A 15260-nucleotide genomic window follows, 5' to 3' on the forward strand; every position below is an offset into this window, starting at 1 on the left:
GGTATTTTTCTTTTTATATAACTATAATTAGCTTCTTTTTATACATGAGCAAATGGGATGCTCAGAGATACACATTCCAAAAGTCAACCAGCTACTAAATATTGGAGTTTGGGTTCAAATCTGTCTGATAGAGTTCGTGTTCGTTCTATTGTTTTCTTGAAGCATTAGAATACATGAATTTCTGAGTGGAAGGTTTTTAATTTTTTTGAATGAAGAATTTCTAAAAGGTCTGTTAAGTTTGCAGAGAATGAAGCTCATTCAGAATCGATTCCAAGTTTCTAAGTTCAATAGTCTTTTCTGTCCTTATGTAACTTCTCTGTGGCTGATGCTATTGATAGTTCCTTTTTCTTTTTTTAAATTTTTTTTTTTTTTTTTTTTTTTTTTTTATGATAGGCACACAGTGAGAGAGAGAGAGGCAGAGACACAGGCAGAGGGAGAAGCAGGCTCCATGCACCGGGAGCCCGACGTGGGATTCGATCCCGGGTCTCCAGGATCGCGCCCTGGGCCAAAGGCAGGCGCCAAACCGCTGCGCCACCCAGGGATCCCTCCTTTTTCTTTTTTAAATTCTACTCCCCTGGCTTGTGGGATATGACCCTCCTTTCTCCCTATCTTGATTGCCTCTTCATTGTTCCTTAACTATGGCTATAATGTAGAGATTTTTTGCCTTCTTTCCTCATTTTACATATTCCCTTTACAATTTCATGTTTCCATTGTTTCAAATATTAAATATATGCATATGAATTTAAATTTCTTTTCTTCTACTCCAGACACGTCTCCCTAGCTCTAGTAGACTAGGTCTAATGGTTCCAGAAAGCAAATAGCTTGGTGGGTGAGGGTGGGAAAGGAGGCTCCCCGCCGTGAAGTGGTAGAGGAGGAGCCAAGTGCAGGGACTGGGACGGTCTCCTTTGTACATTTATTCCGTATTTCATTCATTCACTTATTTATAAGGATTTACATGTTGGCTGGTCTTACGAGTTTTCAAATCTAGAATGGCAGACGGTGATCCAGGTTGCCAAGAAGACTTCACGTGAACATTTATTTACTCAGTCCTCGGCCACACAAGCATAATGCGTAAAGGCAGAATCTCGCTTAGTCTCTCAGAGAGATCGAAACAAATTTTTGGAGTGCATCAGTTTAGTCGGACATTCTAAAAGAAAAATGGAAAGCAAATCCCATTACGGAAGGAGGAAAGCTGGCAAATAAAGGACTGGAGCAGATGTGACATTGCAGCAGAGCATGAAGAGAACAAGGTTAGGGAGTGGGAAGAAAACGAATACACCTACGTAGGGAAAAATGAAAAGCCGGGAGTGGCGCATATTAAAAAAAACAAAAAAAACAAAAAAAACAACAACCCGCATTTGCTAAAAATCCCTGGTAAAAAAAGTCACCTCGTCCTGGGCGGACTTCACCTTCCGGCCCTTAAGTCACGGCGTCCTCAGAGTCCCGGAACGCCACCAGCCGCCAAGCTCGCCCCGCCCGCTCCGCTCTGCTCCGCTCGCCCCGCCCCCTTCCCCAACTTCCCTGCCAGGGGGCCGCGTGCACGTGCGCGGCGGATCCCGCCCCCTCCGGCCCTCTCGACCAATGAGAAAGGGCGTCGCAGTTCGCCACCGCCCGGTCGCAGGTCACGTGACGGTGTCTCCCCGCCCTCTCATTCCCTGCCTCTAGGTTCTGAGAAGATGGCGAAGGTCTCAGAGCTTTACGATGTCACTTGGGAAGGTAACTGCGGGCGGGGAGGGCGCGGAAAGACCAAAAGCCCTGGGAAGCGGTTCGGCAGTACGTGCCGCCGGGCGGAGACCTGGATTCTTTGGTCTGTCTTCTGCACTGGAGCTCTCTCCGGACCGGCCAAGCTGAGGAGGTGGCCGAGGTGGATTTTGAGGCTGACCCTCTCCTTGGCCCGGCCGCCGATTGCAGTCTGTGGTGTTCCCCACCGCCCGTGCTCATCAATAGACTGACTGACCCATGTACCGCCGCGCTGTGCAGTAGCCCAGGATGGCTTCCATTCTGAGACGGGAGGGCCGTCACGCATGTCGTGTGGCTGCTGGGAGGCGCGGAGGAGGCGGGGTGGTTCCCTGCTGAAGCTTCCCTGCAGCCGAGAAATACAGGGCCTCCGAGGCCTTTCATTAAGCTGTGTGAGGGTTACGACTCTGGGCTTTAAAGGTCTGTGGAAGACCCGTGAACAAAATTGATCCTCCCACGTGCCACTTTACATTTCGTTCTCTGCAAAACTGGGTCTCGCATTTCTCTTCTTCAATATCCGCTCCCCCATTCCCCTCAAAGCACACTTAGACACGTAACACAACTTTCTTTCTACTTCCTGCCAGTAATTCCTTTTCTGAAAGGGGAAAAGAACTGGTTATTTTAGGTATATGCTCAAGTGTGATGGACTTCTTTTCCCATTCTACTTTAAGGGAGAGTGTTCTTTAAATCTGGAAGCAGCCAAACTTTGAGCCCGTTTTACAAGAGATTTTTGTGTTCTTAAAAACTTTAGTGGGAAGCATGGTTAAGAGCCTTGAGTTTCTCTAAGGCATGATAGTTGTGTAATTGAAATTTCTTTTCCCGTTATTTAACGGTAGCTTTAATAGCTTATTTGTTTAGTGAATGCCTTCTTCAGATACTTAAACAGTGACCTGATAACATGTGGACTGAAAGTTATATTGGCCATTTGATGGTGACTGTCTCTCTCAGATATTACAAAATTGCAAACATATGTGGGAAAAGGTAAAATTCCTTTATACCTGAACGGAATTCAGTAATTTATCATTAGTTTTGTGGCCTCTAGCTCACTGTAACCTCAGGATTTCTACCTGTATTGGGGGAGTTCATTATATTAAATAAAAGTATTAGCTGCTTAGTGCTAGATCTTGGGTATATTAAGTTAAGGAACACACAGTCCTTACCTTTAGGGAATTCACAGTCTAAGGGAGAAGACAGACCTGTAAAATACATAGTTTTAAAAGGCTTCTGTCAACTGTATATTCGGAAGCCAGATGGTAGATATGTGGCTGTTACTTTTAATGCTTTTTAAAATTTTCTTCGATTATTTCATACTTTTTAGAAAGTGCTACTTTGAAGGTATGTTCAATTTGGTTTCTTAGATGATAGGAGCAAGTAATATGACCTATTAGCAGATAAGGTAATGATTTAGTAGGTAACTTGGATCTTACCCTTGGGTATTGTAAAGAGGAGTGGATTTAGAATAATAAATACAAACTACTTCACAAGTATGATTGAACAAAAGAGAAAACATGTTAAAATGCTTTTACACCATTAAGTGCTTTATAAAAAGATGATCTAGCTCCTTGTCCATGACTCCCACTTTATCTTAATTATTTCGCCCCTTACTCTTTGGGCTGGCTATGCTGGCTTTTGTTGAATTCCCTAAATGTGTTCTGCTCCTCTTATCTTAGAGCTGGACAGATGCTATTTCTTCCTACTGGGAGTGTTTTTCCTTTCTTGCTCTAGTCTTGCTACCATTATACATTACCGTGTATCGGAATTTCCCTCAAAGGTCATATATTTTGGAGAGCTTTCCTTGACCACCCTATCCTATCCCTTTGCCAAAATGTTTTGAAAAAAAGAATAAAAACAACAACAAAAGCAACAAAATGTACTTCTGGTCCTTTAACTCTGTGTCCTCATATTATTGAAGTCCTTATCCAATTTGTTAAGTTTTAAAATTTTGTTTCCTAGAATGAAGGGAGGGCCAGCCTGTTTTATTCTTGTGCTAGACATTTTGGAAGAGCTTAGTAATTGTTTACTAAGTGAATTGTTAATAGCATTAATAATAAACATTAACAAACTGTCACAAAGGACTATAAGTCATTTTTCAAGTGTTGGAAAAATTTCTGTACCTTAGGTAGACTTCGGCAGCTCATTCTACTAATAGGGTATAGTTTACTTATTTGGAAAATGAAGGTTTCAGACTTTTGTGGAATAAAAGTTCTGTTTCAGGGCTTTTAAAGAGATCCCAGATTTTTCTTTCAAAGACTTATAGTAACACATTTTTAGGATGTTAGAAGGTGATGGAGGACTCTTGAAGATAGTTTTTTGTTTAGATTTTTTGGGGAGGGCATGTCAGCTGGACCTGTGTCCTTAAGAATTCCATTGTATAACATCATGAATTAAAGCTGTGGAAATGGCTTGTTCAAAAAGTACTGTAGTTCTTGTGATAGGAGGATTTGTCACATTTATAAAAGACCCATGTAGTAAGTCTAACACTCTTTTAATCTATTGAGCTCTATAAAAAAAGGTAGAATATATGGTTTACCTATTCAGCCAGTTGAAAATTAATGCTGTTTTTTAGAGTAGTTACTGCTTAGGAGTTTAGAGGTGGGAAAGAGAGTTGTAAGAAGGGTATAGCCAAGTTTCTCAAAAATAAGATATTTGGCCAGGATATGGATAGGATGTCTAGCACACTGCCTTGCCTATAATAGGTACCAAATGAACATTTGTTGAAAAAATACTTGTAAAAATGTTTATTCTCTCTACTTTCTCTTTATTCAGTCCTTCAAACCATAATTTGGTTTCTATGCCCTATCATTCCAGTAAGGTTTCTAGGGAGACCTAATGCCATGTCTAATGAATGTGTTTTTTACACCTGTACTATATTTGTTGTTGCATATCACTCCATGAAACATTCTTTCCTTGGTTTCATAATAACATTAGGGGTCTCACTTTTCAGACCTTACCTTTGTGAGTTTTCTGTATCCATTTATTTGCTCCTTGATTTTTAGTGTCCTTAATAGTTCTTTTCTTAGCACTCTATTATCAGTGGTTTATTAAACCTGAGACCAACAGCCTCCAGACTGATGGAGGGATAAGTTTTATGTGGTTTTTGAATTCTATGAAATTGTATGTAAAATTGAGTATATGTAAACATGTACATATTTCTGGGAAAAAGAGGGTTCAAAGGTCTCATCAGCTTCAAAGAGTACAAAATTAAAAAGTTAAATGCCTTCTGTGGTTGATCTAATTCACATGTAGCTTTAACTATTGGCCTATATACTAAATAACATGTTAATTAAATACATATCTGGAGTACTTGTAACAGGCACTGTTCCACTTCTTGAGGATACAGTGCTGAACATGACAGGCAGGATCCCAGATCTCACGGAACATACCCTGAGATTTCACTTCTAAGCTAAAGATCCATATTTATGAATATGTTTATGTTTTGTGAAAGTAATTTTTTTCAAGGTAAGAGCTAGGTTGTCACCTTGAATGCTAGCGTAATTTGGGTTCAGCATGTGGGCAAAGGGTGCGATGTTATGGAACAGATCTGTAAAACACTAATTTATATTCCCAAGACACTTAACTCCTCTTTTAAAATAATCTGCCAGGTTGGTGTGCCTGGGTGGTGCAGTCATTTAAGCATCTGACTCTTGATTTTGGCTGAGGTTATAATCTCAGGGTCTTTAGATGGAACCTTGGGTCAGCCTCTGTGCTCAGCAGAGTCAGCTTGGGTTTCTTTTTCCATCTCCCTCTGCCCTTCCCTGCTCGTGCACGCATGTGCTTTCTCTCTCTCTAAAATGAATACATAAATAAATCGTTAGAATAAAATAATCTGCAAGTGAACTGTGTTATAGGGGATAGAGTTTGAATGAATTCTGAGAACCCATGCTTTGGTTCTAAGCATAAGGTTCTGTTGTGATGTAATAAGGGATGTGTATTTGTTTTTTTTGTCCCCAGTTGTGTCACAGAGCTCCTAAACCCTTAGAAATTTCTTGAATGATAAGGTTAGTAGCAACAGCTTTTGTTATATTTAATCTTTTTTTCTTGGTTTTTGACTTAAGAGCCTCTAAGATCTTTGGAGTTTCTAGAATGTTGAGTATCTTTTTGTATGCTAATGAGACTGTTGGTGGCTGGATAGCTTCAGATTAGGGGCTGGTCATCCAAAAGACCAGGGAAAGTAAAAAATTGGAACTCTCATTTCTTGACTTCCTGGGAGAGGATCTGGAGATCAATCATGCCTTGGAATGAAGCCCCCATAAAACCCACTAAGCTATGGTGTTTGGAGAGCTTCCAGGTTGGTAAGCACCTCAAGGAAGGTACTAGGATGGTGTCTTGCTGAGAGAGAGTATGAAAGTTCCTCTGCTTTTCTTTTCTCTTCTCACTTTGCCCTATATATCTCTTTCATTTGGCTTTTCTTAGTTGTAGTTTTTATAATAAATCCATAATAGTAAGTGAAGCACCTATCTGAGTTCTGTGAGGTATTCTCACAAACCTGAGGAGGAGGTTGTGAGAACCCCAGACTTTATAGCCAGTTAGTCAGAAATACTGGTGGCCCTGACTCTTGATTGGTATCTAAGTTTTGTGGGATTGAGCCCTTAACCTGTGGGGTATGAATGACCTACTTTATTTTTTTATTTCTTAAATTTTTTTGTCTGTTCATTTCCTCTTGAACTTTGTAAGAATCAGTTCAAGGTTATTTCCTTTGCGGAGTGAGAGTCAAGGTGATTTCTGGTTGTCAGTAGAAGGAATTAACTGTGTTAATTTGATTTTTAAGACCATTTAGGATCTATTTTTGTCTTGCAATTTTTTTTTAAGACTTTGAGCTATAGGAACTCAGATAATGCGTATGAAAGTAGTGAAAATTTCATGTTTCTTTTATACTTATTCTCTAGGGGCCAGCTTATGTGTTCAACAATTTAACTGTTTAAATCTCTTCTGTGTCTGTAGAAGGAAGAGGTGGTACCCAGATGAATAAATATGTTAGATTTTCTCAGGTAGGAGTAAGAAATCATATATGTGATTGGCAAATTGGATAGTTCATTCTACCATAACTATATGAAAAAGGGACCTTTTGTTTACTGGATTAGATACTTTTTCCCAGTTATTTCTGTTGTTATCAAAATACTGTTCATTACAACTCCTCAGTTTCCTCTTATTTTATGATATGCAAAGTTGTTCTTGTGACTTTTGCTAGTGCTTTTTACCTTACTTTACATTATTCTTTTTACTTATTATTATATATATAATTGAAAGATTTCCTTCGTTCTGATTCTTTTGCTGTTTATTTTCTTGCATAGCTGTGTATCTTTATACATTATATGTACTGTTAATGTTATTAGGAAGTTTTATGATGAATGTCCTTTCAGTGCAGACAGCCTAATATGATCCCCTGATTATGAAATTTTACATTCTTGAGTGGGTGAGCTTCAGGAGTACTTTGGATTTTTGAGATTTCTACAAATAATTTTGTGTTCCCACCTACAACCCCCCAAAATTATCCCTAGCTTTTATCAGGTTCTGAAAATTGTCTCTAACTTCAAAAAAGTTAAGATCCATAGTTGCTTTAGATCTTAAATCTTTGTAGCAGACCAATCCTATTCATTACTTTTATATAGTTGTAACATTAGTTGTAATGTCTTTTTAATCTTCTAAAGGATCTGTTGCTTTTGTTAAATTTATTTTCTGCTTTATGAATTTTGACATACCTTAGACTTATATCAGTGTGACTTTATTTTCTCTGCCTGAAAAGTTGATTTCAATTTCCTTATCAATTTTTGACACTGATCAAATATATATGTAATAACAAGCTTTATTTTTTCAGAAATGCGAGATAAAATGAGAAAATGGAGAGAAGAAAACTCACGAAACAGTGAGCAAATTGTGGAAGTTGGAGAGGAATTAATTAATGAATATGCTTCTAAGCTTGGAGATGATAGTAAGTGCTTTATTCATGCTCTTTCCTGTTTTGGGTTTTAGTTTTTTTATTTTTATTCTTTTTTGGGTTTTAGTTTTTTTAAAAAGCATCTTTTCATTACGTTTTTCCTGCAGTCTATGATTTGCCCCCTATTTAAAAAAAAAAACTCAGGATGTCTAATGATGCATTATTTTGAGAAGGATTTCTAAATTGGCTGGTTGTAGTGAAGCATTCAAATAGATATTTTTGCTTTAAAGCTTAGAGGGCTATAGTCTTGGTCTGGTCACAATGTATTTCATAAAAAATTTTTTAGTAACGCCTGTGTGGCTCAGCTGTTGGGCAGCTGCCTTCGGCTTAGGTCCTGATCCCAGGATCTGGGATCGAGTTCCGCATCGGGCTATTCTGAGGGAGCCTGCTTCTCCCTCTGCCTATTTCTCTGCCTCTCTGTGTCTCTCATGAATAAATAGATAAATCTGTAAAAAAAAAAAAAAGAATTTTTTAGAAGAGGAAAGGTATTAAATAATAGATTTTTTTAACCTTATAAGGTATTAAAATATTTTATATTACTGAAAGCATAGAAGAATGCTTTCTTAATCTATATATAATGCAGTAAAACAATTTTCAGTTACAAGTAATGTTCTCTAAAATATCAGAAACAAGAAAAATGTCTGATTTCTTTTGGGAGATTTTTACATTAAGTTCAATTTTTTTTCTCTCTGTGTCTAGTTTGGATCATATATGAACAAGTGATGATTGCAGCCCTAGACTATGGTCGAGATGACTTGGCATTGGTAGGTATTTAAACTAATTATATTTTATTTTATTTTAAATTTACTTCGTGAATTATAAGTACCTTATAAGCTTTAGTACATGGCTTGTACTTGAATGCTTTTAATGTACAAGCCATGTACGTTGCTTGTTAAGTACCTTATAAGCTTTAGTACATGGCTTGTACTTGAATGCTTTTATGGGTGAATTTCAGTGCTACTCCTAAGAGTAGGTGAGACTAACTAGGTACTTTGGGACAGTTAAATCTTTTTAACAGTCTTGGGAAGTAGATATTTATTATCCCAGTTTTACTGAAAAGATTAAATTGGTTGGTGAAGGTTGTCCACTTAACAGGTGAATTATTATGCTATTATAGAGTTTAAAAAAAGAAGCAGATAGTTTAAAACAAGTTTATCTTTTGGGTTTTTGAATGACTTTTATAACACAGAGAGTAGGGATCCCTGGGTGGCACAGCGGTTTGGCGCCTGTCTTTGGTCCAGGGCGTGATCCTGGAGACCCGGGATCGAGTCCCACATCGGGCTCCCTGCGAGCCCGATGTGGGATTCGATCCCGGGTCTCCAGGATCAGGCCCTGGGCTGAAGGCGGCGCTAAACCGCTGAGCCACCCGGGCTGCTCCTGCAGCTTGCATCTTAAGGGAAATGTTTACTTGTTTTTTAAGAAGCCAAATGCCATTTGATGAAGTAGGAGATCAAATTAGATAATATTGGTAACCAAAGCCAGAGATCAACTTAAATGGTAGCTTTTTTTGTAACATAGTATTTTTTTAATGTTCAGAATTTCTATACAGCTTGATTAACCAAGTAGTATGAGTTGTGCATGGTGTCAAAGAAATAAACAAACATCATCTCCAGTTTTGACTAACTTGAATATTTTTCTTAGTGTGGCAGATGTTTAGCCACGTACTTGGAAGCTATACTTCCAGATCATGTTATAACTTTTTTATTACTAATTAATAGTTTCTTCACTAAGGAAAGGTATTTTTTTTTTTTTTTTTTGGTCACTTATGCTTTGGGGCACTAGAATGGACTGTTTTTATAATCCTTAACATTTTAGTGCTTCCAAGACTCTTAAAATCCTCATATGTTGCTGAGAACATAGTTGGTACTCAATAAATACTTGATTGATTATTTATTTATTTATTTATTTATTTATTTATTTATTTATTTAAGTTGATAGGTGGATTATGGATCTCTCCCAAAGGGAATTGGTACTCTTTAGATTTGGTGTCGGTATTTTATAACCCCAAGTCAGGATATGTGTACTGACAGGATGATTGATTAATACATGATTTCAACAGGGCAAAAGTGTTATAGTATTTGGAAGACTTGAGAGTACTGTCAAAGAGCTAAATTTATATCAGGAGAATGCTTAGATAATAGAAACTAAAAGCCAGGAAGTTGTTGTAAGGGTTTAAGTTGGGCCATTATGGAAGCAATTCTGAAGGAGGAGTAATATGGCAACATCTAAAGAGTTATTAGTGTATCCCATGACCTGCTTATTTTCCCAGTTAAGAGCATGATCAGTTTCTGAGTACTGTAATTTCAGGGTTCTTCTTTTATCCCTTATTCATTACCAATTAATTTCACTTCATGTTGTTAGAGTACACTAATGAAATGATTTAAGAAGATACATTGAAGATTATATAGGCCATTCCCTCTAGCTCATTTAGTATATGTAATGTAATTCCTACTTCTTAAGTCTTTTTTACCAATTATTTTTTCAGTTTTGTCTTCAGGAGTTGAGAAGACAGTTTCCTGGCAGCCACAGAGTCAAGAGACTAACAGGCATGAGATTTGAAGCCATGGAAAGGTAACTGAACCTTAAAAACAGTATAATCTCAGGGAATGCCTCGGTGGCTCAGTGGTTGAGCTTCTGCCTTCAGCTCAGGGCATGATCCCGGGATCCTGGGAATGAGTCCCACATCGGGCTCCCTGTGGGGAGCCTGCTTCTCCCTCTGCCTATGTCTCTGGCTCTCTGTGTCTCATGAATAAATAAATAAAATCTTTTAAAAAACTCCAGTCTAATCGCATTTTAAAATGGTAAATGTGGGGTCTAGATATAGGTCCTCCTATACTCGTGACAGCATCATTAAGTGTGCAAGAACTTTTGCTTTTGAGCTGCAGAAAAGTGTCAGTGCTTTCTCAGCATAAATCTTGCCAGTTACTCCCAATAAATAGGATTTGACATAGGAGTGCAATTTACCATCTCTGACCTAGTGAAATGGGTTTGTGTTTTGGAGTAAGGACTGGTTTTATATCCTGTTCTACGATTTATTAGCTGTTTATCTGGCACATTATTCAACTTATTTAAATCTTTTAGCCTTATTCCTCTGTAAAATGAGACTATTACCAACTTGTCAGGATTGTTTTGGGAATTAGTAATGACATATGTGTAGTACCCTGACAGGTATTCAAGGCATAGAAGCTATTACTATTTCTTAAGTGGTATATAGTTGGCATTGTATTAGTTTCAGGTACATGACATCATGATCTGATATTTGTGTATATTGTGAAGTGATTACCACAGTGGGTTTAGTTAACATCCATCACCATACATTGTTACAATTTTTTTTCTTATGAGAACTTTTAAGATTTTCTCTCTTAGCAGCTTTCAAGTACATAACACAGTATTGTTAACTATAGTAACTATACTGTATATTATATTCCCCAGGACATATTTTATAACTGGAAATTTGTACCTTTTGAGCACTGTTACCTATTTTCCCACCCCCAGTGCCTACCTCTGGCAACCACTAATCTGTTCTCTGTTTCTAGGAGTTTGTGTTCTTTTTGATTCCACATATAAGTGAGATCATATAGTTTTTGTCTTTCTCTATTACATTTACCATATGCCCTAAAGTTCCATCCAAGTTGTCATAAATGGCAGATTTTTTTTTCTCTTTTATGGCTGAATAATATTTCATGATACCAGTCTTCTTTATCCACTCATTTGTTAATGGGCTTTTAGACTATTTCTGTGTATTGGTTATTGCAAATAATGGTGCAATGAATGTGAGGTTGAAAATACCTATAAGATAGTGATTTTGTTTGCTTTGGTTAAATACCTAGAAGGAGAATTGCTGGATCAAATGGGAGTTCTATTCTGAATTTTGTAAGAGACCTCTACTGTTTTTCATAGTGGCTGTGCCAATTTACATTCCCACTAACAGTGCACAAGAGTTCCCTTTTCTCTTCATCCTTGGCAAGACTTGTTATGTCTTGTCTTTTTGATAATAGCCATTCTGATATGTGTGAGCTAATAGCTCACTGTGGTTTTGATTTTCATTTCCCTGTTGATTAGTAATGTTGAACACGTTTTCATGTACCTGTTTGCTATCTGTATGTCTTCCTTGGAAAAGTATTCAGTTCCTCTGTCTCTTTTTACTTAGGTTTTTTTTCTTTTTCTTTTTTTTTTTTTTTTTGCCATTTATTGTATGAGTTCTTTGTACGTATTAGATATTAACTCTTTAGCAAGTAATTGAAAGTATCAGATAATTTGCAAATATTTTTCCAATTCCATAAATTATGTTTTCATTTTTGTTGAGTGTTTTCTTCGTTGTACAGAAACTTTTGAGTTTGATATAGTCCCACATTTTTTTTGCTCTTGTTGGCCTTTTTTTATAACCTCAGTTATAGTAGCTTTTAGTAAGTAGAATGTATCGATATAATTTTTCTTAATCTCTTTAATCCTTAACTTTTGACTTATGTGTTTGTGTATATGTATAGTTTAATCCCATTGGATTGTCTCTGTAAGCAATCAAAGAGCATAGGTAAAGAAAAATAAATAAAATAGTATTATTCTAGGTTAGCAGAAAGTAATTTAGATTCAAAGGACAGAATGGAGGAAATCTACAATGGATTGTTCCTGAATCTGTGTTTTCACTAATATCATTTTTTGTTTTATTTCAAGTGGTATAAATTTCTAGACCATTCTTAAAATGTATTAATACCCAAACATCCCAGAGTCCAAGATGGTTGATTTTTAAAATTATCTTGTAAAGGTTTGAGAGGTACTAGTTTCCAAAGCACACATTTTAAGTAGTTACTAGCCCTCTACCCGCCTTCCAATCATGCAAAAAAATTGATAGGGTAACAATTTATTTATTTATTTTTAAAGATTTTATTTATTTATTCATGAGAGAGGCAGAGACATAGGCAGAGGGAGAAGCAAGGCTCCCTGTAGGGATCCTGATGTGGGACTTGATCCCAGGACCCCAGGATCATGACCTGAGCCAAGGGCAGACGCTCAACCACTGAGCCACCCAGGTGCCCCACAGTAATTTATTCTTAAGTTTTCTAAGACACAGGTGAACTCTAATTCTTCTAAGCCTTACTCTTTAATTGAAACTCATGTAATCATTTTACTCAATAAGGTTTTACTGCTTTTTTTCTTGGAAGAATGACTACTATGTGTCTTCATTACATAGGACCATTAATAATTGATTCTCATACACAATTGTGTGAATTAGAGTGATCTGTGGAATTTAAAATACATAGTTCCCTACTCCCCACTTAACTGAGATCACTTTTTTAGGAGTGTAATCAGAATCTTTCTTTTAAAAAAAGCCCTTCAGGAGAAGAGACAAGTAGGTTTACAAGTAAGTTTAAGAACATTGCTGACTAAAGGTAAATTCTTGTGGACCTTCAGTGTATTAGGATTCTCTAGAGAAACAGAACCAAGAGGATATTGGTGTACATATACATGGGTGGGAGGAGGGAGGAAGGATGTATAGGGAGAGGGAGAGGCTTATTATGAAGCAATCAAGGAAGCTGAGAAGTCCTAGAATCTGCTGTGCAGCTTGGGAGACACAGGAAAGTTGGTACTGTAATTCAGTTTGAATCCCAAGTCCAAAGGCCTGAGAACCAAGGAAGCCAGACTGAGGACAGGAGAAGATGAGATGAGATGTCCCAGCTCAAGTAGTGAGGCAGTAAAAAGGAGTGAACAACTCTCTTTCCTTTGTAGTTTTATTCAAGCTCTTAAAGGATTGGGTCATGTTCACCCACATTGGGGAAGGCAATCTATTTTAGCAGTAAATCTGTCCACAGATTCAAATGCTAATCTTATCTGAAAACATCCTTAGACATACCCAGGAATAGTATTTAATCTGGGCAGTGCATGGTCAGTCAAAGTGATCTGTCATACTCAGAAAAATTAACCATCACAGTCAGTTTTTACAGAACTTACTATTTTTTTATAGTAAAATTTAAATATATTTAAGTAAACAACTAGCTATTAATGTTTTGTATGTATAGTTTTTTGTGTTTTTTTTCTTAAGATTTTACTTATTTGAGAGAAAGAGATCGTGCACAGGCTGGGGAAAGGGGCAGAAGGAGATGGGGAAGCAGACTCTGTTGAGTAGGGAGCCTGACATGGGGCTCAATTCCAGGACCCTGATATTATGACCTGAGCCAAAGGCAGATTCTTAACTGATTGAGCCACACAGTGGCCCCTATGTATATAGTTTTTTTTTTTTTTTTTAAAGATTTATTTATTTATTCATTCAGAGAGAGTGAGAGAGAGGCAGAGACACAGGCAGAGGGAGAAGCAGGCTCCATACAGGGAGCCTGACGGACTCAATCCCGGGTCTCCAGGATCACACCCCGGGCTGCAGGTGGCGCTAAACCGCTGCGCCACCAGGGCTACCCCTATATAGTTTTTATACAACTATAAAAATGATGTAAATTTTCTGATAATACCGAAAAAACTAGAAAACTGCTAAAATTTAGATTATCATTATATTAGTGAAATGAAGTTTCCTATTGTTTTCTGTCATTTGGTGTGTTTTCTAAAGCTTATATAGTTGGAAAAAAGATTCCCAGGGGGTTCTCATTCTCATGTACTGTATCTTGTGAGCACCCTTGCTCTATAACATTAATTTTGTCCTTGTTTATATACTTCATTGTCTTATTAATATTTAATGATTTTTATTTTACGTTTCTCCATTTAGTTGCAGGTTCTATTGAGGCTAGCATCCTTACTGTATTACCATGTATTTGAGGTCCAAACTAATTTTATTTGAACTAGTCAAGTCTGATTGACTTAGTGTGGCATGATGTTATTTGGCCTCCATATGGTATGAACACATTTACAAATTAAGTCTGCTTTTATTTTTCTCAGTTGTCTACTACAGTTAAAGTAGTCTTACCTACTAGCATGATTATAATCACAAAGAGACTTGGGTGCTAAAATTGTGGGGCAGTATTCAGTTAAAAGATATGTCATTATAATGATACAGAATACTCATGTATTGAATATCATTAAGAGAAAAATATAAAATTAAAAAATTCTCTTAGGAAACTTAAGAAGAGATCTCAAGAACATAGCTATTGTTCCTAGTTTTAGAAACATTGCTGTGAAAGGTTTTAAAGATTGCTTTTTGTTTTCTTTAAAGATCGATATCTGGAAATGGAGAAATTGATTTGAAGTAGAGTTGGGGTTATGGATACTGTTAGGAAGGAATTTCAGAATCAGCTTTTTCCTTACACCTCAAACAAGAGTCATACAAGAATCATACAAGAGTATATGATGTTCTTTATGTGATTTCTGATGTATCCTTCTGCTTGATTCCTTATCACATAATGTTTATTTTGGCTTGTTAGACATAGGCAGACATATTTGATTATTTTTTCATTTGTGTTGTTGTAAATCGTTAACTATTCCCTTTGTGAGGTTGTAACCCAGCAGGGTGTACTGCAGGTGTATATTTAACAGGTACTTAATGAATTAAACTGAACCAGCTAACTAAGAAAAGCTAAGTATTTATTAAAGGAGAATTAAATCATGGATCATTTCCTTGTGAATTTGTTAAAATGAAACTTGTTCTTAT

General features: G+C 37.0%; 1 protein-coding gene and 1 long non-coding RNA gene across 26 annotated transcripts in view; one reads left to right on the forward strand and one right to left on the reverse strand.

Annotated features, from left to right (window-relative positions):
• Positions 1-1508, reverse strand: part of LOC144283174 (uncharacterized) — a 32336-nt gene extending 30828 nt beyond the window's left edge. For 3 of the 4 annotated variants that reach the window (XR_013351579.1, XR_013351581.1, XR_013351580.1), the window contains exons 1-2: positions 1389-1508; positions 973-1147 (exon numbers count right to left, since the gene is read on the reverse strand). This is a non-coding gene — a long non-coding RNA (uncharacterized LOC144283174). Of the gene's footprint in view, positions 1-955; positions 1148-1388 lie in introns of all 4 variants that reach the window. The other variant, XR_013351582.1, reaches the window with a different exon arrangement.
• Positions 1509-1578: 70 nt separating this feature from the next.
• Positions 1579-15260, forward strand: part of EMC2 (ER membrane protein complex subunit 2) — a 251640-nt gene continuing 237958 nt past the window's right edge. For 18 of the 22 annotated variants that reach the window (XR_013351589.1, XR_013351587.1, XR_013351590.1 and 15 more), the window contains exons 1-4: positions 1579-1716; positions 7553-7666; positions 8372-8436; positions 10158-10243. Coding sequence is in view for 6 of the 22 variants with exons in the window: in XM_077846975.1 (XP_077703101.1) it covers positions 1677-1716; positions 7553-7666; positions 8372-8436; positions 10158-10243 (305 nt within the window). In the remaining 16 variants the exon portion in view is untranslated. Of the gene's footprint in view, positions 1717-5643; positions 5736-5798; positions 6026-6626; positions 6726-7552; positions 7667-8371; positions 8437-10157; positions 10244-15260 lie in introns of those variants that run through there. The other 4 variants (XR_013351595.1, XR_013351597.1, XR_013351596.1 and 1 more) reach the window with 4 other exon arrangements.

The sequence above is a fragment of the Canis aureus genome, chromosome 14 (genome assembly GCF_053574225.1).
Source record: "Canis aureus isolate CA01 chromosome 14, VMU_Caureus_v.1.0, whole genome shotgun sequence".
NCBI classification, from domain to species: Eukaryota; Metazoa; Chordata; class Mammalia; order Carnivora; family Canidae; genus Canis; species Canis aureus.